This window comes from Emys orbicularis, chromosome 2 (assembly GCF_028017835.1).
Source record: "Emys orbicularis isolate rEmyOrb1 chromosome 2, rEmyOrb1.hap1, whole genome shotgun sequence".
Taxonomy (NCBI): Eukaryota; Metazoa; Chordata; order Testudines; family Emydidae; genus Emys; species Emys orbicularis.
Window position 1 is genome coordinate 104,805,730 of NC_088684.1, and position 24,562 is coordinate 104,830,291.

A 24,562-nucleotide genomic window follows, 5' to 3' on the forward strand; every position below is an offset into this window, starting at 1 on the left:
AGATATGCAAAGTCAGTGTCTATTTTTCTTTTGTCAGGTGTATATATAATCTAGCAATGTGTCTCTTTTTCAATATTGTTCTGATTCTGACTCATAGCAGCCAGTCTGGTAATATTACAAGTCAATTTATAACAGTTTCTGACAGTTTCACGTGACCTGTTTCACAATGACATTTGACATACACTCTTCAGTGTGACACTTATACCAGTTGATCTTAATTTGATTGCCATTAAAACCATCCTTTCCTGACAACTCTTGTCAATTATACAAAATAAAATCAAGTATTCATAAGTAGGCTGTAATAGGATACAGGCAGACAGATTTAATAATTCAGTTTTGCTGAGGCTTAGCTGGCATTTAGTTGTAGCTAATGTTCTCATTTGTAAAAAATTTATTGGATACAATTCTTCAGAGCAGTGGATGTAATATTTTTGTTTATTCTGACTCAGCTGTTGTCAGAGGAACATAGGCCATGTATAGTGGTGCAATATTGTCTCCTGTTACATAGTGAACTAAATTTTAATCAATTATTATTAAGGATATTTTGAAGGTAGTTTAAATAATGGATTTTAAAAGACTATTAGACAAATTCTGCTGTTACTCTGGTACACAGGTGTAACTAAGAATTCAGCCCTGTGCATATGTATACTAAAGCAATATTTTTTGAGTCTTAATTCTTAATGTCTTTATAAAATATATTCTGTATACTACTATATACAATTAAGTTACATTTTGTTTCACTGTACCTTAGTATCAACACAGATTTATTGAGTACTCTTTAACAATAATGTTAAAGAATAAAACTATGAAAATTTTCTTACAGTTTCAGGTTTGCATCTGTATTTTTTAAATGATGTTTGATAGCAAATCTTATTTACAACTTGTTCATATTCTGTAAGCACTGACCAAGCAGAACCCTTATAACTCTATTCTCCAGGAGAAATATGACAAGTAATGCTCTGAACCATCAGTTACATATTAACCATTACAAAAATGCAAATGATGTATGCATTCATTATTTTACTTCAGTTTATTCTGTCAGAACTGTTTGTTTGGGTACTTGCTCCTACTTTTCAAAACTCTCTCTGTTTTGTGTATAAACTTCTTATATTCTGTACTTTTTGTTTGCTTGTGTGTGTGTGTGTGTGTGTGTGTGTGTGTGTGTGTGTGTGTGTGTATATATATATATTATATGTATGTATATATAGTATTGGAGTTTGCTGTGGATATTGGGTGGGTTCACAGCTAAGGCTTTGTCTATTGGAGAAATTTAAATTCATAGCTTCATAGATTCTGAGGCCCGATGGGAGCACTGTGATCATCTAGTCTGACCATCTGTATAATTTGGCCATAAACATCCCCAAAATAATTCTTAGAGTATATCTTTCAAAATCCCAGAATCTGCTCTAACTTATGGCAGCCTTTTACAGCACCCAAGAGGCTTCTTCACAGCCCAGCATTGCCGGAGTACTTTGTGCTGTGGCCAGTCCTCCTCCTGCCCCTAGACAAGTCCCTTTTACCACGGCCACTCCCCTACACCAGGAATTGCAAGGGGTAGCAGTGAAGGGTGATGTACGCCAGTCCTCCAATGCCACTTAACTGTGAGAGTTCCCCCGGGGCCTGTTCTGTCCATTGTACAGTCCCCGTACGCCAATGAAGTTGCATGAAGAAGTTTTAATAGGGACTAGAACTGGCTCCAGGTCTCCAATATGACAAACCCAAGCTTCATCCATTTAGCCATGCTGCCTTTCAGAATAAATGTGCTTAATCCTCTTCTCCCCTCCCCCCCCCCCCCAGTATCCTCTGCTGTCTAACAAATGTGTAAAATGTGTTGCATTCTCTCTAGTGGCTACTCCATGTAGAGGAGATCAGCCTACAATTGCTACCAGTTACTTGAACTCAGGTGGCATTGGTTTGTGTTGAAGATCTAAATGTCCTGGGTTTCAAACTTGTTGGTGACCCAAGGTGGAGGAGTTTAAATTCCACTGGATGGAATTTGGGGGTGTTGTGTGTGGTTTATTATTGAATCTAAGTATGGGAATGATTATGCTATGTCTATTTGTATTGCACTTCACAAACTGATTAATATTTTAAAAATGTTGTTAGAGTGTACATTCTGGGCATATAAGAAACTGCTAGAACAAGGGGGAAGAATGGAAATAAATGGAGACTCGGGGCCTGATTCTGTCATTATACTGGTTTTTACAGTGATCTAAAACCATTAGAGTCAGAGTTTAACAGCAAGGGACCATTAAATGTAGTCTGACCTCCTGTGTATCATAGGCCACCAACACCATCCAATGTCTGCACACTATACTGAAATTAGACCAAAGTATTACAGCCAGTGAGATATATATATACAGATAATCCTGGCAAATGACCTGCAACCACATACTGCAAAGGAAGGCAAAAAAAACTCCAAGCTCACCACCAATCTGACATGGGGAAAATTCCTTCCCAACCCCACATACAGTGATCAGTTAGACCCTGAGCATATGAGTAAGAACTAGTTAGCCAAGCATCTGAGAGAGAGAATGCTTTGTGCCAATGCAGAGCTCTCACCCACCCTGTCCAATTTCCCATCTCCAGCCGTGGCCGTTCCTCATGCTTCAGAGGAAGGTGACGTCAAAAACAAACAAACAAAAAAGTCAGAATACTTTGAGGGGGGAAATCTCTTCTTGACCACCCACCAGTGGCTAGCTGAAATCCTGAAGCATGAGTTTGTAGGAACATAAACCAAAAGCAATCCCCATGTTTACAGTGCCCTGCCCTCTACCATCATAAGCAACCGTCATACAAACACACTAATAAATTTGTCCATCTCTCTCACAAAATTAAATTGTTTGCCTTCACAACTCCTGTTGGGAGGTTGTTCCAGACCTCAGCTCTATGATGGTTAGAAACTTTCTAATTTCCAGACTGAATTTGTTCATGGCCAGTTTATACCAATTTGTTGTGGTGCCAACCTTGTCCTTTATCTTAAATAGCTCTTCATGCTTCCTGCTATATATTCCCCTGATGTATTCATCGCCTTTGTTTTGCTAGACTAAACAAGCCAAGCTCTTTCAATCTCCTCTCATACAATAGGTCCTTCCTTCCCCTGGTCATCTTAGGGTATGTCTACACTACGAGAGTAGTTCGATTTTACTTAAGAACATAAGAACATAAGAAAGGCCGTACTGGGTCAGACCAAAGGTCCATCTAGCTCAGTATCTGTCTACCGACAGTGGCCAATGCCAGGTGCCCCAGAGGGAGTGAACCTAACAGGCAATGATCAAGTGATCTCTCTCCTGCCATCCATCTCCATCCTCTGACGAACAGAGGCTAGGGACACCATTCTTACCCATCCTGGCTAATAGCCATTTATGGACTTAGCCACCATGAATTTATCCAGTCCCCTTTTAAACTTAAATCGAATATGTGGAATCGATATTACAAAGTCGAACGTGTGTATCCACACTAAGGACAGTAATTCGACTTTGTGAGTCCACACTAACGGGGCAAGCGTCGACATTGGAAGCGGTGCACTGTGGGCAGCTATCCCACAGTTCCCGCAGTCCCCGCTGCCCATTGGAATTCTGGGTCGAGCCCCCAATGCCTTCTGGGAAAAAAAATGTGTCGAGGGTGGTTTTGGGTAACTGTCGTCATCCAACCGTCACTCCCGCCCTCCCTCCCTGAAAGCGCCGGCGGGAAATCAGTTTGCGCACTTTTCTGGTCAGTGACAGCGCGGACGCCACAGCACTGCGAGCATGGAGCCCGCTGCGACCATCGCTGCAGTTATGGCCGTTGTCAACACCTCGCACCTTATCATCCATCTTTCTCAGAGGCAGATGCTGAGAAATCGGGCGAGGAGGCTACGGCAGCGCGGTGAGGAACTGAAGTGTGACAGTGGCACAGACCTGTCACAAAGCACGGGACCCTGCGCCAAGGACATCATGGTGGCAATGGGTCATGTTGATGTTGTGGAACGGCGATTCTGGACCCGGGAAACAAGCACGGACTGGTGGGACTGCATAGTGCTGCAGATCTGGGATGAATCACAGTGGCTGCGAAACTTTCGCATGCGGAAGGGGACTTTCCTGGAACTTTGTGAGTTGCTGTCCCCTGCCCTGAAGCGCAAGGACACCCGGATGCGAGCAGCCCTGAGTGTCCAGAAGCGAGTGGCCATAGCCCTCTGGAAGCTTGCAACGCCAGACAGCTACCGGTCAGTCGCGAACCACTTTGGCGTGGGCAAATCTACCGTGGGGGTTGTTGTGATGCAAGTAGCCAACGCAATCGTTGAGCTACTGTTCTCAAAGGTAGTGACCCTGGGAAACGTGGAGGTCATCATAGATGGCTTCACCGCGATGGGATTCCCAAACTGCGGTGGGGCTATAGATGGAACTCACATCCCTATCCTGGGACCGGACCACCAGGCCAGCCAGTACATTAACCGAAAGGGCTACTTTTCAATGGTGCTGCAAGCACTGGTGGACCATAGGGGACGTTTTACAAACATCAACGTCGGATGGCCGGGCAAGGTTCATGACGCTCGTGTTTTCAGGAACTCTGGTCTGTTTAGACGGCTGCAGGAAGGTATTTACTTCCCAGACCACAAAATAACTCTTGGGGATGTGGAGATGCCTATAGTGATCCTCCGGGACCCAGCCTACCCGCTAATGCCCTGGCTCATGAAGCCCTATACAGGCGTCCTGGACAGTGAAAAAGAACTCTTCAACTACCGGCTGAGCAAGTGCAGAATGGTGGTGGAGTGTGCTTTTGGACGTCTCAAGGGGAGACGGAGAAGCTTACTGACTCGCTCTGATCTCAGCGAAACCAATATCCCCATTGTTATTGCAGCTTGCGGTGTGCTCCACAATCTGTGTGAGAGCAAGGGGGAGACCTTTATGGCGGGGTGGGAGGTTGAGGCAAATAGCCTGGCATCTGATTACGCCCAGCCAGACAGCCGTGCGATTAGAAGAGCCCAGCGGGACGTGCTGTGCATCCGGGAGGCTTTGAAAGCTAGGTTCCTGAGTGAGCAGGGTAACCTGTGACTATTAAGTTTGTTTACAGAGAAGCTGAACCTGGCCCCGTTTCTTTACCCAGTGAATGTTCACTATCCTCTCCAGTTACATACCCTGTTCACCCCGTTCCCCCCCTTCCAACACACGTTTAAAAATAAAATCACTTGAAATTTGTTAATGAACACCGTTTTCTTTATTACTGTTTTCGCGGTAAAGTGTTGAACTTGGGACGCAGACTGTGGTGGGGAGCGGGTGTAGTGATGCAAAGGACGCTTCTAAACTCGAGGAATGACAGGCTCTGCGCTGGTGGACTGGTTGTTTCAACGGAGCCTGCCACCCCTCCTGTTCGGGACTCTGTGTGTGGGGGCTATGTGACTTTGTGGCAGGGGGAGGACGGTTACAGATCCCCTGCTGCATGGCTCTGTGATCCAGGATAAGGACCGCTGCATATGATCTCTAACCGCCCTCCCCCGCCACAAAGTCACATAGCCCCCCCCCCCCCCCCCCCCAGAACATGAAAACCACCTCCCAGACTGACCAGGGTAACTAGTGACTGCAATGTGTGTGTGCCCTGCTGCTGAACCTGCCCCCGCGTCTGTACCCTGGTAAAGGTGACTGTCCTGTCCAATTACCAACCCCCTTCCCCCCCTTCAAACAGACTCTCCTCTAAAAGAACATGATGGAAACAGTAATTAACAGAAACGTATTTTTTATTAGCAACTACACATGAAACTGGGGGATGAAACTGGGACGGGAGCTTGGGTGAGGCGGGAAGGAAAGGACTTATCAAATTTTGGGGAATGACAGCCTTCTGGTACTTGAGCAGTCTGCAGGGGTGGAGTGAGAGTTTTCACGGACTCTGCCGCCCCTCCTTCTTGGGACTTTGGGCGAGGGGGGTATGGGACTTTGTGGCGGGGGAGGGCGGTTAGAGATAGACTGCAGCGGGGCTCTGTCCTCCTGCCTCCGGTCCTGCAGAACATCCACAAGGCGCTGGAGCGTGTCTGTTTGCTCCCTCATTAGTCCAAGCAGCGTTTGAGTCGCCTGCTGGTCTTCCTGCCGCCACCTCTCCTCCCGTTCCATGTGTGATCGGTGGATTTGGGACAAGTTCTCCCTCCACTGGGTCTGCTGGGCTGCCTGGGCTCGGGAGCAGCCCATAAGTTCCGAGAACATGTCCTCCCGTGTCCTCTTCTTCTTACGCCTAATCTGCGCTAGCCTCTGGGAGTGTGATGCCAGGGTAGGTCGGGAGACAGTCGCAGCTGTGGGATGGGAAAAAGGGAGTGAATTCCTCAGAAAGATAAATTTTTTTGTGAACAAAGAACATAGTCTCTCTCTGTGAACAAGACCATGCACAGCACCTATCACTCAGGACAAGGTCGAATTTTCAGCCTTCGCATTCAGGGTCTTGCAGTGCAGATCAGACAAGCGGGGCAGGACAGCAGAATTTGGGTAACAGGCTGACATGGTAAGCTGTAGACTTGTGGCTGCTTAAAACTTTAATAATAGCACTGGCCTCCTTTCACGTTCAAAGCAATGCCAGTCCCTGCTGCCAGCAATCCGGCAAGCATGAACTCTGCCCCTGTCCCACCTCCTCGCGGCTGTCCCAGGGAAAGATCCCTGTATGCTGCTCCTCTCCCGCCTCCACCGCGTGGCTGTAAACCGCCAGTTACAGTTCTGTAAAGGAACAGGCAAGCAGTCCCAATACTAACATTCCCCTACCTAATTCAAAGCAGGTCACCATGAGCAACATCACTCTGATGAGGATTTCAGAGACGGAGAAAGAAAGGATGCTTCGGGAAAGCCTGCAAAGACCAGTGCCGTATGCCGCCATGCTCTGCAAGGCAATGATCCCCGAGTACTTGATTGTCTCCTGGCGCGGAAACGTTTCCTACCACGGAGGACCCAATAAGGCTGCTCTCCCCAGGAACCTGATGCAAAGGCTTTCCAATTACCTCCAGGAGAGCTTCGTGGAGATGTCCCAGGAGGATTTCTGCTCTATCCCCGGACATATAGACCGGATTTTACTGTAGCTGCACTGGCAGGGACTAAACAGTAGAGCGCCTAGGGCAAACCAATCATGCTAAACCGGACATTGTTAGATTTTTTTTCAGTAGTTGCACTGCCAAGGACTGAAACGTTAAGCGCCTAGGGCAAAGTAATCATGAAAAACCCATTGTTAATATTGTTAATATTCCTGTTCTGTTAAAAATAAATGTTTACATGTTTAAAACACTTACTGACTGATCCTTCCCCTGATTCTGTGTCTGGGTTAACGCCTGGGGACGGTTGGTAGGGGATCTCTGTAAGGGTGATGAAGAGATCCTGGCTGTCGGGGAAATCAGCGTTGTAAGCGCTGTCGACTGCCTCGTCCTCCTCATCTCCTTCCTCATCTTCCCCGTCCGCTAACATCTCCGAGGAACCGGCCGTCGACAATATCCCATCCTCAGAGTCCACGGTCAGTGGTGGGGTAGTGGTGGCGGCCGCACCTAGGATGGAATGCAGTGCCTCATAGAAACGGGATGTCTGGGGCTGGGATCCGGAGCGTCCGTTTGCCTCTTTGGTCTTCTGGTAGCCTTGTCTCAGCTCCTTGATTATCACGCGGCACTGCGTTGCATCCCGGCTGTATCCTCTCTCTGCCATGGCTTTTGAGATCTTCTCGTAGATCTTTGCATTCCGTCTTTTCGATCGCAGCTCGGAAAGCACGAACTCATCGCCTCACACAGCGATCAGATCCAAGACTTCCCGATCAGTCCGTGCTGGGGCCCTCTTTCTATTCTGAGATTGCATGGCCATCTCTGCTGGAGAGCTCTGCATCGTTGCCAGTGCTGCTGAGCTCGCCACGATGTCCAAACAGGAAATGAGATTCAAACTGCCCAGACAGGAAAAGGAATTCAAATTTTCCCGGGGCTTTTCCTGTGTGGCTGGTCAGAGCATCTGAGCTCGGACTGCTGTCCTGAGCGTCAACAGAATGGTGCACTGTGGGATAGCTCCCGGAGCTATTACCGTCAATTTCCATCCACACCTAGCCTAATTCGACATGGCCACGTCGAATTTAGCGCTACTCCCCTCGTTGGGGAGGAGTACAGAAGTCGAATTTAAGAGATCTCTATGTCGAACTAAATAGCTTCGTTGTGTGGACGGGTGCAGAGTTAATTCGATGTAACGGTGCTAAATTCGACATAAACTCCTAGTGTAGACCATGCCTTAGTAGCTCTTCTATACACCTGTTCCAGTTTGAATTAATCTTCCTTGAATATGGTTGACCAGAATTGTACACAGTATTCCAAATGAGGTCTTACCAGTGCCTTGTACAGTGACACTAATAGTTCTCTATCTCTTTTGGAAATCCCTTGCCTGATACATCCTAGGATCAGAGTTGCCTTTTTCACTGTCACATCATACTGGTGGTTCATAGTCATCTTGTGATCGACCAACCCCAGGTCTCTCTCCCACTCTGTCACTTACAACTGATGAGCTTTTAGCAGAAACTCTTAGTGCATGACCTTGTACTATGTACTATTGAAATTTGTCATATTTCTGTCACTCCACTGTTCAAGGTCATCCAGATCTTCCTGTATAATAATCCTATCCTCCTCTGTATTGACAATGCCTCCCAACTTTGTATCATCTGCAGATTTCATTAGCAGACCCCTATTTTTTATGCCAAGGCCTTTAATAAAAATATCAAATAAGATTGGTCCCAAGGCAGATCCTTGAGAAACTATACTGATAACCTCTCTCCAGTCCAATAATTCACCTTTCAGCACAATCCGTTGCCTTCTCCCCATTAGCCAGTTAATTTGTAACTCTATCTACATCAGTATAGGCGAGATCTTTAGGGTTCTCTTTCAGATGTACTGCTGGAGCCAAGTAAACATGGCCCCACTCACTCTTTCTTGCCTGGTTTTCCCCGGACCCTACCACCATCTGTGTCATCTGTCTCTGCTCCTGATGGGACCCACTTCCTGCTGGTCCTGGTTTAGGGGAGAGATCAGAAATGGGAATTAAGGGAAGGAGGGTCACATTATGAGTGTAGGATTGAAAGTGGATTGGGTTGGCTGCACCCAAGTGTTCATCTCCTTTTCTCCCCCCCCTCCCCCCTTAACCTTGGAATCTAGTTAGTCCTGGGGATTAGCAAATGTTCTAAGGGTTAAAATACTGTTTAGATTGTTTTATATTTTGTGAGACGAGGATGGGAATGCATTTTGCTCTAGGAAAAATTAAGCCTATATTTTCTCTACAGTGGTCTCATTAAAACAAATGCAAAACCAACCACTTTTCCTCCCTTCTCCCCGGCTCCAAAAGCCCCTGCCCTTACCCCTTAGGTAGCATTTGCAGGATGCAGAGACTTTCCATGAAGTGATACATGCATTTCAAGAGATGTAGATTCAATTACCCAGTCCTGGATTATTGAACAGACTTGTTCCCTGGATCATCAAGATGTGGGAGGCTCTACTTTTAGAACCTGGATGGATGGAGTGTTGTGTAGTTGATACTTTTATAGAACTGACAGGCTCCAAAGGGAGTTATTTTGAGACCTCTATAGCCAAAGCAACCTTTAGGTGAAATAGGGAATAATAGGATTAGAGGTTCGCATGGGGAGGTGTAGGGGTTTCTGGAGTAGCAGGAAAAGAAGAGGAGAATTAGATTTCTCTGCAGCAATCCAAAACATTTTCAGAGAATCTTTGCCAAAGCTCATTCTATAAACAGTACCTAGTAAAGGGAAAAAATTGCACACTAATGGTAAAATTCCAGTCTTAAATTAGTGTTAGAGAGGTCAGTGCTGATTCATGTCTATTAAGTTAGAAATGTTTTTCTTTAGTATTTGCAAATGAAATGTGTACTGATTTCATTCAGATCAGTTTATTTTCTATATTTATTCCCCTCTTCTCCCCAACATGAATCTGGTGACCCGATGTAATTACATATTTTAAACAACTATTCTGTGGCAGAATATGGATTGCCATCAGTCTGTATTGGTTATTTCTTTTTTGTTTTTCCTTCTAGGTAAATTTTCACTGTTAAGCAGCTTACTAAGTAATTTGTAATGTAATTGTTTTAAGAACAAACAAGTCCATCTTACTGTTTACCATTTAACAGAAACATCAACAACATTGGCAAATGAAAAGATAAAATAGGAATAAATAATGTAATTCAAGTATAACAATTTTTTCTTCAAAAATATGCAATTAAAAAAACCCTGTAAGCTAGAATACATTTAGAAAATGTAGCATCACAAAGTAATAGTTTGTTTTCAAAGCCTGTATGAAGAACTGTTATCAGTTTGCTGAAGGGTGTATGCACAAATATAATTTATCCTAGTGATAGTGGAGATTTAAGTACATTACTGTAATATCTGGCGAGACTGTAGATGTCCATAGTTAGAGAAAATAAGGGCCAAATTTTGTATAAAGTATCAATAGGGGTTCTGCTGGAGAAAGGAATGCAGGTTTTGCTCTTTCTGAAGGTAAGATATAGTAATCAGGAAGAAAGGTGCCTGGTGCAATAATAGTTTGGAATTGCACAGAAATTTCTCATAGGCACACGTTTTCTAATAAATATTTTCTTATTAGGAAATACTACATTTGAATAAAAACAAATAATCAAAAGCAATAAACTAAAATCTTGTCACAGATTAGCTTTATGATTAAATATTTTTAGAATTAATACGGTATATATTGTGGGTGAAAACATTTTAAGTGAATGTTACTTTGTTGTCAGTATTTTTCTGTCAACATTTTAAACACCTATGGAAAATCTTTAATATCATTGCACACTTGTAAGTTAATTAACTTCAGTTTTCTATTGTATTAATCAGTCTGTGATATTGTTATTACAGTCTTTGAAAGAATGTTCATATTTCATTAATATTTGCTTTAAAATGGGATAACACTATAAAGTTAAGGCCATTTACATTAAATTCTAGAAATCTGTTTACCTCAGTAGTTTGTAATAAGCTTTAATGGGTCCTTATACATATCATTTGCTTTGAGATCAGTTAAGTTCATTGTAGCCCTGCAGTCATCTGTTTAGTTTAATTGATAATATACAAATTAATATCCTATATAGTAACACAAGCTAAAATTTTAAAAATTCTACTTTGTTAAAGCAATATTAAGGGTCTAAATTAATATTACCCAGGAAAGGAAAATCCAAGTTGCATTTGACATTCAGTCTTTGATAGCCTACAGTAAGTACCACAAAGTTATCTAAAAGTCTCGGCGTGGGTGAGTGATCTAATATATGATAAATGATGTAATACCTATAGAAAACAGTGAGTTAGTGTGGTAGACTTAACTTGGAATTTCTATTCCTTCATTCAGTTTGCAAGATATTATGTCAGTGTTAATTTTTATGCTTGAATTTCATAATACTATGTATGGTTAGCATTAAAGAATAAAATAGAACCATCAACTATTGCTATTGTGTGCAATTCTTGGTAAACCACTAATGTTGCTTACCTGAAATTGACACTATGAACTGCATTCTTGTGTTAAAGCCAACACAGTATACCAGATTGCAGTCTGCGGTAAGATGCAATACGAGCTTTTGCAGTCTTTCCATTAACATTTTTATGTAACCTGTCATATTAAGAATACCACTGTAACAATATGTTTTAGGTGGATTTGGAATGTTAAGAATATAATATATTGGATAACACAGACAATGCCCAACCGCCGCTGAATTATGTTCAAACACTTTTCATCTGGACTGAAATAAGTAATTTTTTTCTTTATTTAACAATATTCATGCCTTTTTGTTGTGCACGTATTCAAATTACAAACCAACAAGAGCAAAGGAAACCTGATCGAACGTACAGTGCCAAATTTAATATTAAGAATATGTAGCTAATTGGGTTCTTATAATGTTGTCCATCATTGTGCTATCTGAGTGCTTTCCATAACAAAAAGTAATAGCAAATGTCTCTCTTCCCGCCGTACTGGCAGGAGCACAAATTGAAATTATTGTTAGGGTAATCTTTGTAAAAGAACCCAATACCGATTTTAAAATACAGCTTGTTTTGCACTCTTAGGACTTGTACAAACACAGTGTCTAGACTACTTTAAAATTATTTGTAAAATTGATACAGTTATATTGATGAAACCAACCCCTTGTGTGGACACACTTAAATTGATTTACATCTGACTTCACTTGAGTAAGCTAAATGGAGCCAGTTGTAAATTCATTTAATTGTGGCAACATGGGTTTGCACCAGTTTAACTAAATCGATTTTAAAAAAATATTTTAATTAAACCAATGCAATTTTTGTATATAGTCTCATTCCCAGACTCTAATGCAGTATCATTTTAAACAATTGACCATCGTCGCTACAAACATGGACACTTTATGTGAATGTTTATGGGCCAGATTCACTGTATCCAACTTTTGAAAACTACTACTAAATCTTCTTTAGTGGGAAAGAATCATGTTTATGTATCTAGAAATAATGAATATCTACGTTCCCTCCACTGTCGTCTTCATTCTCCTTTAAGTTAAAATTTATGATTTAGCTTTATGGCAGGTGTTTCTGATCCCTTTTTATTAAGTTTCCCACCTTCAATATGGGATTTCACTTCTCTCTAATTGGCCACTTTTGCACTGGTGATACCATATATTGGATATGTACTTAAATATTGTCTGGACTTCTACTATTTGTGTAATTTTTAAACTATATTTTAAGGACTAAAAAAAAAAATATCTCACCTTCCTCACCCCTGCTTACTTGAAAAATAACACCTTAGCAGGTCCCACAGTTTTGTGTGTGTGTGTGTGTGTGTCTCTTTCTCTCTCTCTCTCTCACACACACACACACACACACACACACACACACACACACACACACACACACACACAGAGCAGGGAAATCTTCTACTCTTAGATTTCACACACACACACACACACACACACACACACACACACACACACACAGAGAGAGAGAGAGAGAGAGAGCAGGGAAATCTTCTACTCTTAGATTTTTGAAGTTGTGCTCTTTCTGGTAGAACACAGTGCTGCTACGGAAGTGGGGTTTTGAAGTTTGATTAATGCAGGCTTAAAGCATGTTCCTTTATGGAAAGTTTGGAACAAAAGATAGTAAACTTTACGATCTAATGTACTGTTTTCTTTTAATAATGTGAACTAAGTTATGACTTTTTTAATTTGATATACTACAATAGGTATTTAAAAGAGTAAATATCATGGAAAAAGTTGTATCTATTAGTGTCTCAGACAATTGTATATATTATAATTTGGGCTTTATGTAGTACCTATTGTCTTTACAGGTACACGCTGTAACATGTAAAAAGTTGTCTCACTGTTTTTCATTAGACATTAGTTACATAATTAGAAGTAATCTCATATACTTACACCTTAGTTAAACAAAGTTTAAAATCACTATCTCAGAGTACAGTTAGTTATTTTATCAATACTGATGAACTATTTCAAAATGGGGGGAAAAGGTTTTATTGTTTCAGTTTTGCTGTAGTGATCACTACTGAGAGCTGAGTTGGCACAAAGCAGTCTCCTTTCTGGATAAAAGGGAAACGGGCTATGAGATAAGTTATTGATGAAATTAACTGCTGAAGTGGAGAGGAAATGCGGCTGGCCAATACATGTCATAGTGTGAGCTCTATTAAATGAATATATGTGCAGTCAACCATTCACAAGAGCCACACTGGTCTTGAACTGCATTGATCTATAGTATAATTCTAAATGAAATTGATGGATGAGAGCAGCCATTGACAGGAAGGGTAAAAATAACCATGAAATGTCTTGTATAGGAAAAAGTATGATAGAAAGTAGACTGTTGATCTATGCCATAGATTGAAATGTGCATTGGGATTGTTGAGTTCTCAGGTACAAAAGTACTTTGCAGTATTTTCTTATTTTATGAAAAGTAAATACATCAGTGTGTTGTCCAGAGATTCACTACATTCAGGGCATTCATTTTTTATAGTTTTGTGATTTGACGTTCTGAACTATGAAAGAGATTTTATGACATAGTGAAGTAAATGAAGCATTTTGGAAGCTGTTTACATTGAGGTTTTAAAGACTGATTTACTTAATACGTGCTGAATATTGTTGAGCAAAGATACAAAGGTAAACTTCTTTGAAAGAGGCTTGTGTGAAAATGCCATCTTCAGTTCACATATAATTTCAGGTGCCTTCTCTCTCAACTATGTCCTTTCAGACTGTTAACTCATTGAGCTGCTAAATTTACAGGCATTCATGAATAAAACATTGGGTTCAGCTAGACTTTACCTACATCAGGGTCAACGTACTTTGATTGTGACACCAAATTCATCTGGATTTGAGCACCCAAACAAAATGTATTTACTGGCAGTTTGTCAACCTGCTTCCTGTAATACAAAACCTTTTTAAATTTTGTCTTCCCTCAGCGACACTCTTTCTGGTACACTGGCATTTAGCTCATTGCTTTATTTTGTATGTAAAAGGACTCAAACTAGTCAAGGGAAACTCCTTTGCCAATGAGCCTAGGATAAAAGAAATAGCTGCTAACTCTTTTCTGGTGGTGTAACTACTTTGTTAGCAAAGTTTTAACATAATTGATTGCAAGCCTAGAGCTAGGAACATTATGAAATGTATGTATTAATATTGTATGCAGGTTAATTCACAGAATTGTATATATGCGCATGCGCTCTCTCTCTCTCTCTCGCTCTCTCTCTCTCTCTCTCTCTCTCTCTCTATATTTATGCTAAACCTTAAAAATAACTATAAAAATCTATTTTATTTAGAGAGAGAGAGAGAGAGAGAGAGATCTCTATGTGTAAAAATAACAGTTTAGCATAAATATATATATATATCGAGAGAGAGAGAGAGAGAGAGAGATATCTCTATATGTAAAAATAACAAAGTTTAGCATAAATCACTTGGAAAATGCATTTTACTGTCTCTTAACTCCATTAACATCATTGCATGCTGTGTGTGAGGACAATACAAGTATTACTATAGTCTATAATGTAACACTAGTGAGTGTAATTGTGTTTGGCTACCATAGAAATGCTTGCTTCTAATCTGTCAGGTCTAACTGGTGACATGTCATGATGTAATAAATAACATAGTGTATTTTAAAAATCTCTGCAAATATCAGTTATTCATAAAACTTGAATATGAGAATGGATCCATAGTTACTCCAATGGCATGACTCTAAAATAGTCATGTCTACTTCAATTATTATGATTTTACTTAACTTCTGTGCTGAATGACTAATAGAGAAGAATGCATTTCATTGTATATACTTTTAATTATTAAATAAATAAAATATGTAGTATATTTTCTCTTTAGAAGGAATGTTGCATATTCATGTGGTATTAAAGGCATTTTTGTTAAAATTCTGGTTTGAATGCTGATCTTTAAAATTATTATGTATTTGTATATGGATAGAATTTACCAGTAGGCTATTACTCTTTCTACAAAATATTGATATTTGATATCTGTTAGGACCACCAATAACATATATCCACTCACTTTGTCTAGGAAATATTTATGTACAAATTCATCTCTTGGATTGTTTTGGACACTGAAAATTGGAAGAAACATAATAAAGTGTATAAAGGAAAACTCTTTCCCTCACTAGTGCTAAATAAATAAATAAAAATTGTTATGGTTCCTAATGTCTGAAAATTTAAAACTTTTAGCATTTTGACAAGTATAATTCTTGCCAGGTTCTGGATTTATATTCAGCAAGCTATTTAAATGTATATCTATATTTTTATATAAATTTAAATAACTTGCGCTCTCTCTCTCTCTCTCTTTTTATTTATATATATATATATATATATAATCCACACTATTCAGCTGTAACTTTTTTTGGAATCTATTAGTTTAGTAATATGAATATTCCCTATATTGGCCATATCCACCAATCTAGTTATCATTTTCCTCCAGCATTGAGTTTCTAACACTTTATACCAGTCTGCTCTTTGTAAACACATAAATTGTTTGTAATGTCACTAATTCTCTTCGGTTACTTTTATATTCATGTCAATCTGTGTGGTTTGAGCTTCCACCACATCTTAATTATAGGTTAGTCACATGTGCTGAAAGGTTATCTAGTTTTGGATCCATGACATCCACAAATGTTTTAAAATCCATTTTGGAGTTGATTTCCTTTAAATATAATTTATACGTGTGTACTGGAGTCTGATAATGAACCAAGCTTCTATGCACACTTAACAAATATGGCATCTTGATAGGTTTCAGTCTGGGTCAGTAAAGAAGTGTATATTAGAAGGGATTTCTAAGATCCAATCACAAATTTAAATGGAATAATAATCTTAAACCTCTCTGAATTTTATAATAGCTTTAATATCTCAATTACACAAATGGCTATATAAATCATTTCTTCAAAAATGCTCATCCTGGCATAATACTAACAAGTCAATGGAGTTGCACCTGAGATACATTTTATCCAATATATATTTCATTTACTGATCTAAATTTAGATGGTATAAAATACTTAAAGTAGAATCTGTTCTTGTTACTTACATGCATTTTGATATTGTATATTGATTTTTAAAAAAAATTTGTTATGAAGATTGTATTGAAATAGTGTGTGACATCTGTAGTATTCCTTACAGAAAGCATTTAACCAAAACAAAACACTTAGGCCTTGTTTCAAAACCATTGGGTCTTTGGATCAGGCCCTTAATATGTAGGAACAATTACATAAAAAATGTATAGAAAGAGGATAAAGAAACAATTTCAGTTTGAAGTAACAAACTGGACATTTTATAGAACCTTGAAAAAAAAAGCTGGCTGTATTCTGATGTATGGTTTCTTTTTATAATTTTAAGGTTCGTGTTTTATTCGAACTGATCAGCTAGATGGTGAAACAGACTGGAAGCTAAAAGTTGCTGTCAGCTGCACACAGAGGTTACCAGCTTTGGGGGTAAGCTTTACAGCTATTTATTTCACTATCTCTTCAGTGTACCTATTTATACCTTGTATATGTTAGAAAGCTTTGTTACAGTTACTATGTATAAATATGTTTCTAATTAAAAAGAAATTAATCCATGAATGCAATATTAGTCTTTGCTATAAATAAGTAATGCATCTGTTTTTAATTTTATGGAAAAGACTGGATTATGCAAATATTTAATTTTTCCATTTAAAGGAGCAAGAGAGCGATACAGTTGGGTTTGTCTCTTCCATTGAATATAGGCATGGGGATTTGGGACATAACAGTCCACTCTCGTAAGGTGAATGCTTCCTGGCACAGAGGCGTTAGGATAGAGATTTGCAGTGACTGCCTGCCTATTTTGTGTGTGTGTGTGTGTGTGTGTGTTTATAGGCAGTACAGGTAATGATGCCCATAGTTAAGGATGCCCAACATTTTCCTTTACAAGAACCTGTTGTTCAGTTGCTTATAACTTTGTCAAACGTAAAATGTTTGAATTTAAATTTTCCATGCCCCGTGTCTTTCTTAGAAAAGTTTCAGCTACATTGACTCAGTTGTTTCCATGAAAGGGGTTAGGAAAAATATATATTGTTTTGCTTATGTTAAAAAAAATTCTTAGAGCTGTTTTGTTGAGAAACTCTAATGCCTCTGTATTCTGGATATGGGGTACTTGAAATTTGACTGGGAATGGGGGTTGTCGCCCTGGCATAATGGATGTTCTTTTTGCTATCCCTGTGAAAACTCTCTGAATAAGTCTCTGAAAAGTTTGTCAGAGCACATGCTCAGTAGATACTTCCTGGAATTTGTCAACTGACTTTTCTGAAGATTTCATCAGCACTGGGCTTGTCCATCCCCTCACAACTCCTATATGCCAAATGAACTGTGTACATGCCATCTCCACAGACAAAATGAGCATGCTTCATCTTGGGGCTGCAGGAGTTCAGCAGGACTTTTTCTGCAATGGCTCCTCCCAACTGCTTGTGACTGAGGAACTGGAGCTAGCAGCTGTGGGGTTGCCTTTCCTGTGCTCTCAATGCTCCCCTTTCTGGCACTCAGGAAAGGAGGAGGAAGCCACTGGACTTGAATGTAGAGGGAGTGGGGTGTGGGAGTGAAGCTTGGGAAAAGAGATGTGGGCAGCATAGATTGCCAGGGCACAGGGATACCCCAGTTATGCTTCATTTCCCAGGAACACAGCCTCATGCTGGGTCAGGGGTAACATACAGCAGCTGTCTACCACCTGAAGAATACCCATGCAGGGGAATCTTTAAAGGGCCAATTAAGGAACTTTGGGCAAGCTACGTGTTCCATGCAAATTAATTTCTTTAAATTAGAAATCCACTTACTAATAAGGATATTTTAACATCTCATGCTGTAGTTTTTTAAAATATGGAAAGTTTCACAATTTTGTCCATGTGTAGGGCCCATGCAAATATTCCCTCTTCAAAATAGTTTGTTGTATCTGCACACACTCTTATGTTTGTACTGCGCCTAGTAGGATCCTTAGGAGCACAAAGAAACATCTTACACTACAGCTGGGAAGTCTAATTACCAGCTCAGGTAGACATATATGTATTAGCTCTGCTTCGCCACTTTGAAACTGGAGTAGGTCATTGTGCATTAGGGAATTCTTACTGTGCAGTAGCAGGGTTCACGTGGACATGTAAGTACACTATATGACATGCTAGTGCACTGTACATTTTCACCTCAGCTTGCTGCACACTAACTGTTCATCTAGATAAGCCCTCAGTCTCCTTAAGAACCTCCAACCCTTAAGGGTACACCTGCACTGCAGCAGGTAGGTGTAATTCTCAGCTTGGGTAGATATACATGCACTAGCTATCCTAGAGCTAGAACTAGCAGTGTGGCTGCAGCAGCACCAGGGGTGGTTCAGGGTAACTGCTCAAGTAGGTACCAGGATCTCAGAGGGGGTTGTATTTAGATGACTAGCCTGAGCTGCTGCCCATGCCACCCTATCCACACTATTTTTAGTGCACTATATCAAGCAGAGCTAGTGCGTGTATGTCTACCCAAGATGGGAATTACACTTCACAGCTGTAATGTAGGCATATCCTAACTCTCCTCTGTGATCTCAGGTCATGGAATGCATAGCTCCACTCTCTGATGGGCTTGGGAATAGTAGGCTGGAGGAAAACTAACAGTCCCACTTCAGCCTCTGGTTCACTGTGGGACTATCTGCCATTGCTTGCTTTATAGCTTCTTTGTGCCCCTAAAGATCCTGACTCATGGTGATAAATCTGAAAACTAAATTTAAGCCTTAAAGTGTGAAATAAATGATTGTTCAAGTTCCTCTGAATGCAACTGTCAGTCTAACCTGTGGAGTTCTTGGAGCACCTCCATAATTCTAGCTTAGTCAAGTGATCTTTTCAAATTCTTATGGCTTGGACTATGTTGTTGAATAGTGTGTAGTAATTTTGTAATCTAATATTTTGTGTGAATGAGCTGAAAATACCAAACTACTTTGAATCACCACCTTGATTTCAGCAGGAGTCATGGAAATCCAAAATAACTTATCATGTTATGGGAGGAAAAGATTATAAATACAATAAAGGTTGTTTTATCCATTATAACAAGATGTATAATATAAAGCAGGGCCCATGCCATTTACTATAGAAATACACGTAAATGTGATGTATTCTTTTTGAAAAAGTTCAACAGTAACAACTGGAAATATTTTCAAAATTCTTCACACTTTATGTTCAAGATATGCACAACATGAGGTGTAAAAATCACCTACTGAGATGAGGTTTTCCTCAGAGAATGTCATCTAAATTCTAATACTTAGACACAATGAAGCAGCCATGTTAAATACGAAAAAAATATTATTTAATTTGAGCAGTCCATTCTAGTTGCCCACTCTCACTTCTTTAAAGTTTTCAAATAAACTGTTTTTCACAATGAAAATTACCCATGATTAATCTCAGCCCAATGAATATTTTGTTGAAAGTTTGAAGAAATGTAGGGAAGCTAAGTGTGTAAGTATAGAAGTGTTCTGACTTATTTTTTCAAAATGTTCCTACCTTTTGTTTCTGTGCTCAACTCAAAAACGACTTTGTTTTACATGCCTACCTTATTTACGCATGTAGTCCACAACAGGGACACCTGCTTTTGAAAGACTTGACATTTTTTTTACAGGATGTCATAATGGCAACAACAGCATCCTCTGGAACTAGAAGTGAGTGTTCATTCCTGTGACAGCTTTGGTCCCTCTACCTGTGTGGAAGAGGGATGGGGCTATGACTCTCCCTTAGGAAAGCATAGTGTCACTGGAAACATTTTTACTCTTTACCCCCACCCATTCTTTTCATTCCATGTATGCAAACACTGGGATTATGGCCCCTTATGCTCTCCCTACTTTTGTGCACCCATTTAGAACCAGCCACACAAATCTAGAACCAGCTGTTTTTGAAGCTCAGATATGATAGCCATTCCCCCTAGGGCTAAGTAGTATCTGGTGCTTTAGAAAATATGAAGGTTTTGACTTTGTAACTCAAGTAGCAATTAACCAGTTGACAACTACTTAACTCTTACACAGTTTGGAACATGAGCCCTTAGCTCCAGAGAATTTTCGCATAACCAGAGGACATAACACATTCACTTCTATCAATGCTATATAACAAATGCCTATCAAAAAATAATAATCCTTCTCCCATGAAAGGTATATGAATACAGTCCCTTCAGCTCGCATCTTTGATATGCATATAGTGATAAGTTGTAGCATTTTGGGGTTAAAGTGTAAATGACAAGCTGCAGGAATAGGCTGGACTGATTCTTTTTACAATAATTCTTGAATGCCACCTGCTGGACTATATCTAAAATAGCTGTGGTGATATCACAGTGATATATAGATTCCCCACCTCCCCCCATTCAGCTCTCCTTATTTAGACAAAGCTCCCACTGAAGTAGGTGCAAGTTTTGCCTTAGGGTAAGGAGTTAATAGACTATATGGACAACTCTACATTAATTGCTACTGCAGTGGCAAGAAAAGCAGGAACAGGTTAATACAAAATGTTCAATGGCTCCACTTAAAGTTTATTCTGGCTCTAGAGATATTAGCAATTGTAGCAGTGTCCCCCTTTTTAAGTATGTGGAATATCTTGGAATTCAATACTATCTCTAAAACTGGAATAAAAATGCTCACTGCATTTGGATATCCAACTACTAAACTAAATTAAGGTTTGCAGTTTACTACTAGTTCAACAGAAATTATAGATATAACTACAAAACAGCAAAATGTCAGGTTCGATTGATGTAACAAGCCCATCAAAAGGCATGGAGTGGCTTCAGGTCTGGTTTCAAAGGGGTCCTTCACCCTCTCCCTCCCCCCTGCTTGTGTCCAGATCCTGGGTGTGTTGGCAAGCAGGTGGTCTCAACTGCACCCCAGTCTTCCCTATTGGTGCCACAGCTGTAGATGATACTGTTACTGGCTCCCAGTGCGCCGAGGGTCATCTTCCTTACATAGGGTCTCTGGCTGAACTTAGAGCACATTTCCAAAGGAGAAGTTTATTACTGTATATAATTTGATATTATACATGACTATATTTTTAAGAATTGAAAAGGGTGGACAGTAAGTGTAATTTGAGTATAGAAGTAGACTAAACAATTTGGTCTTGCATTTAACAGCATATAATGTCCATAATTGTCACTCATTTTGATTTCTTTAGTTATCCAATGTAAAGGATTATGAGTATCTTGTGTAGTCATGAGCTGTCAGTCCCATCAACAGTGCAGCATTGTAACCTTATCCACTGTGACACCGGGAATAAATAAACCTGCAAACCTTCAGAGCTTTTCCTAAAGAACAGATGACACCACCAAAGATGATCAGTACAGATTTTGTTGTCTTCTCAAACCACTTAATGTGATCAGAGAATTAAAATTTCAACAAGTCATTTAATGATGGCTGTGCAGCAAGGACTGTAACACCCAGGTTAGGTTTCTTGTGGTTTCACAGTCATGTGTGGGGCAGAGTTTTTTCTGGCACTATGCATGTTCTGGGACATTCTTCTCTGGCTTATTTGATCAAGTAAATTTATTAACAGCAGTGAGGTCACTGTAATTTTCAATACTTGGTGACTTGCTGATTTATATCAAAAGATCCATACAGCAGTAAACAATACCATTTACATTTAATTAGTTTTATTGAACCAAAAGCAATTTTATTTGTAATGAACTACATGTTATGATTAAGGATGTATTTTAATGATCTTTAAGTAAGGTGAACAAATGTTGCCCTTGACCTAATAAGGGAGGTTTTTCTACATTATTGATAAAGTCAGAGTGATTTCAAAACTATTATTGTGAAATGTAAAGGAAAACATTACTGTACCATCATTCAGTCATTTCGTGACTAATGTAAACAGATTAAATGCATTTTTCCAAATTATTTACAGATAATAGCATCAGCTAACATGTTATTTAGTGTTTCAAAAGTCCAGTTTACTGTTGTATTAAAATAAGTTAATTTCATAGTCTAGACTGTTCTAGACCCTGTTTTTTTCATTATTCTTTTAACCTAGAATTGCTGTAGAATTCAGCTGGTTTTGGCTATTTACTTACTTTTCTCTTAAGTATGCATATAATTGAGATAATTTGCCTCATAAATATGATGATTTAGATGGGCCAGCATTTCACCCAGAATTTGTGGCTTGTGAAAGTAATTCTAGACATGCTGTGAATTTCATGAACATTAATTTCTTTATATTAATATGATTTTATTGATAAATACTTGGTTTATTTAATAATCTCATTCCATTATTCTTAAAAGCCATTTATAAAAGAAAAACACTTCAGTGCTGTAGTGTCCTTTTGCACAGGCCATGCAAATTTTCCCTGTTCAAAATAGTTTAAACTATTTGCATACGGTATTATGTCTATCATAAGCCTTGACCCATCTGTGTTAGTTTTCCAGCCTCAGATTGTGCAGCCATTAACTCCTCTGTGTAGCTACTGGTGTGAGAGCAAGAGAAGCTTCTGACTCTGGGATGGTAGTGTTGGATGGAGGAAAACCTTCTGCCCCACTTAAGTTGTAAGACTAACTGTGGACCATGGCCCTCTTAAAAATTATCCTTGGTTGACAGTCACTTGGGATGTGGAATTACATCCATAATGGAATATAAATCAGTGATCTCTCTCTCCCTCCCCCGTGTTATGAAAGTCTAGCTTCCATGTATGGTCATCATCTTTTGAAAGATGTTCATGTTAAATGCGTAATGTTGTACTGTGCATCTGATTGCAGTGGAAATTTCCCTTGTTCAGAAAACAAAGTTACTCAAGGAAGCTATTGGGTGCAGCAGGTATGCTATTTAGGCAAACTTTTTTCCCCCCACTTACAAGCAGCCTATCAAATAAAGTACTGTTTTGGTATCCTCTGTAAGTGTAAATCAGTATAAACATTCTAGCACTTAGAGAAAAGAGGCCACGCTTGGAATACTCTGGAGGTTCTAGCTACCTCAAAATAAAAGGATATTAGAGACTTCTGTAGAAAATGGCCACAAAATCATAGGGGACTTTAGGATCTTAATTCTTGAGAAAGATGAGAGAATTTGTTTTTCACAAAATGGAAATTAAGAAGGATTCTGAAAGACAAAGATGTTCTTAGATCTCAAAAACAAAAAAAGGGGGCAAAATATAAGGTGAAGAGAATGAGTACTAAAGAACTTAGATAAATATTTATACAGAGTGGTTAAAATGTAAGAAGCTACAAAGGGCATCATCAGTAGGAGCAATTAGTAAAAGCAGTAGAAGAACCATTTGGAATCAGGAAAGTATATTGTTGAACAAATGCTAATTTACACGAGATGAATCTTCCCACTTCCATGCCTTCTAATGTTGTTTCTCAGCTAAGGTACTCTGGAAAGAAAGAAAGAAAGAAAGAAAGAAAAAGTTTTTGCTTGACACACTTCAGTGACTGTTTTTATTGTGTATGAGTATGTGTGTGGTATTAGTTTTCTGCTGTACTATCCAGTTCTGAGAGACTCTTATTTTTCAGTGAACAATAAAGCACATAATAGCCTGGATTATCTAAATTGTAGGTGATAACAGATTGGGAAGAAGTGAATAATGAAGATATAGGACACCACATGTGTATTAGTTTCCTATGAATTATTTCTCATGAAGCTGATGAAAACTAACTTAATAGGACAAGAATGCAATGAGTGGAACGTCGTGTGAAAAACGACAATAAATGGCTGATGGTTTAAGATGAAAAAAGATTTTTCAAGAGTTAGTGTTGAAACCTGATTAACTTTTATAACACTTGTCAACAAAATAGAATGATATACGGCTATATAGTCGTGCAGAGGATGGAGTAAGATATATTTCTTAACTACAAAATAAAAACGTCAGTTACAAATTAATTTGGTGACTCATAGATTTATGTATAGAGGTACTTTTTCAGAATAAGATGGAAGCGAGTTTGATAAAATGCAAATGAGAGCTTAATGTATGGATAATTAATGAATGTACTTGTTTATCTAAAAAACTAAAAATATGTTAAAATGGCTATGGATCTCAATATTTCACTATCGGGAGAATCACAATAACAGATGCTTCAGATATCTATTAAGACATGATATTTAAGTCTTAGGTTACCAAATTTGTGTTTTAGTAAACCCCCATATATTCA

The 24,562-nt window shown here is 39.4% G+C and overlaps 1 protein-coding gene across 1 annotated transcript in view; it reads left to right on the top strand.

The window, feature by feature from the left end:
- Positions 1-24,562, top strand: part of ATP9B (ATPase phospholipid transporting 9B (putative)) — a 292,171-nt gene that overhangs the window by 112,506 nt on the left and 155,103 nt on the right. Inside the window, exon 8 of the mRNA XM_065397949.1 lies at positions 16,814-16,908. Coding sequence (XP_065254021.1) covers positions 16,814-16,908 — 95 coding nt within the window. The remainder of the gene's footprint in view (positions 1-16,813; positions 16,909-24,562) is intronic.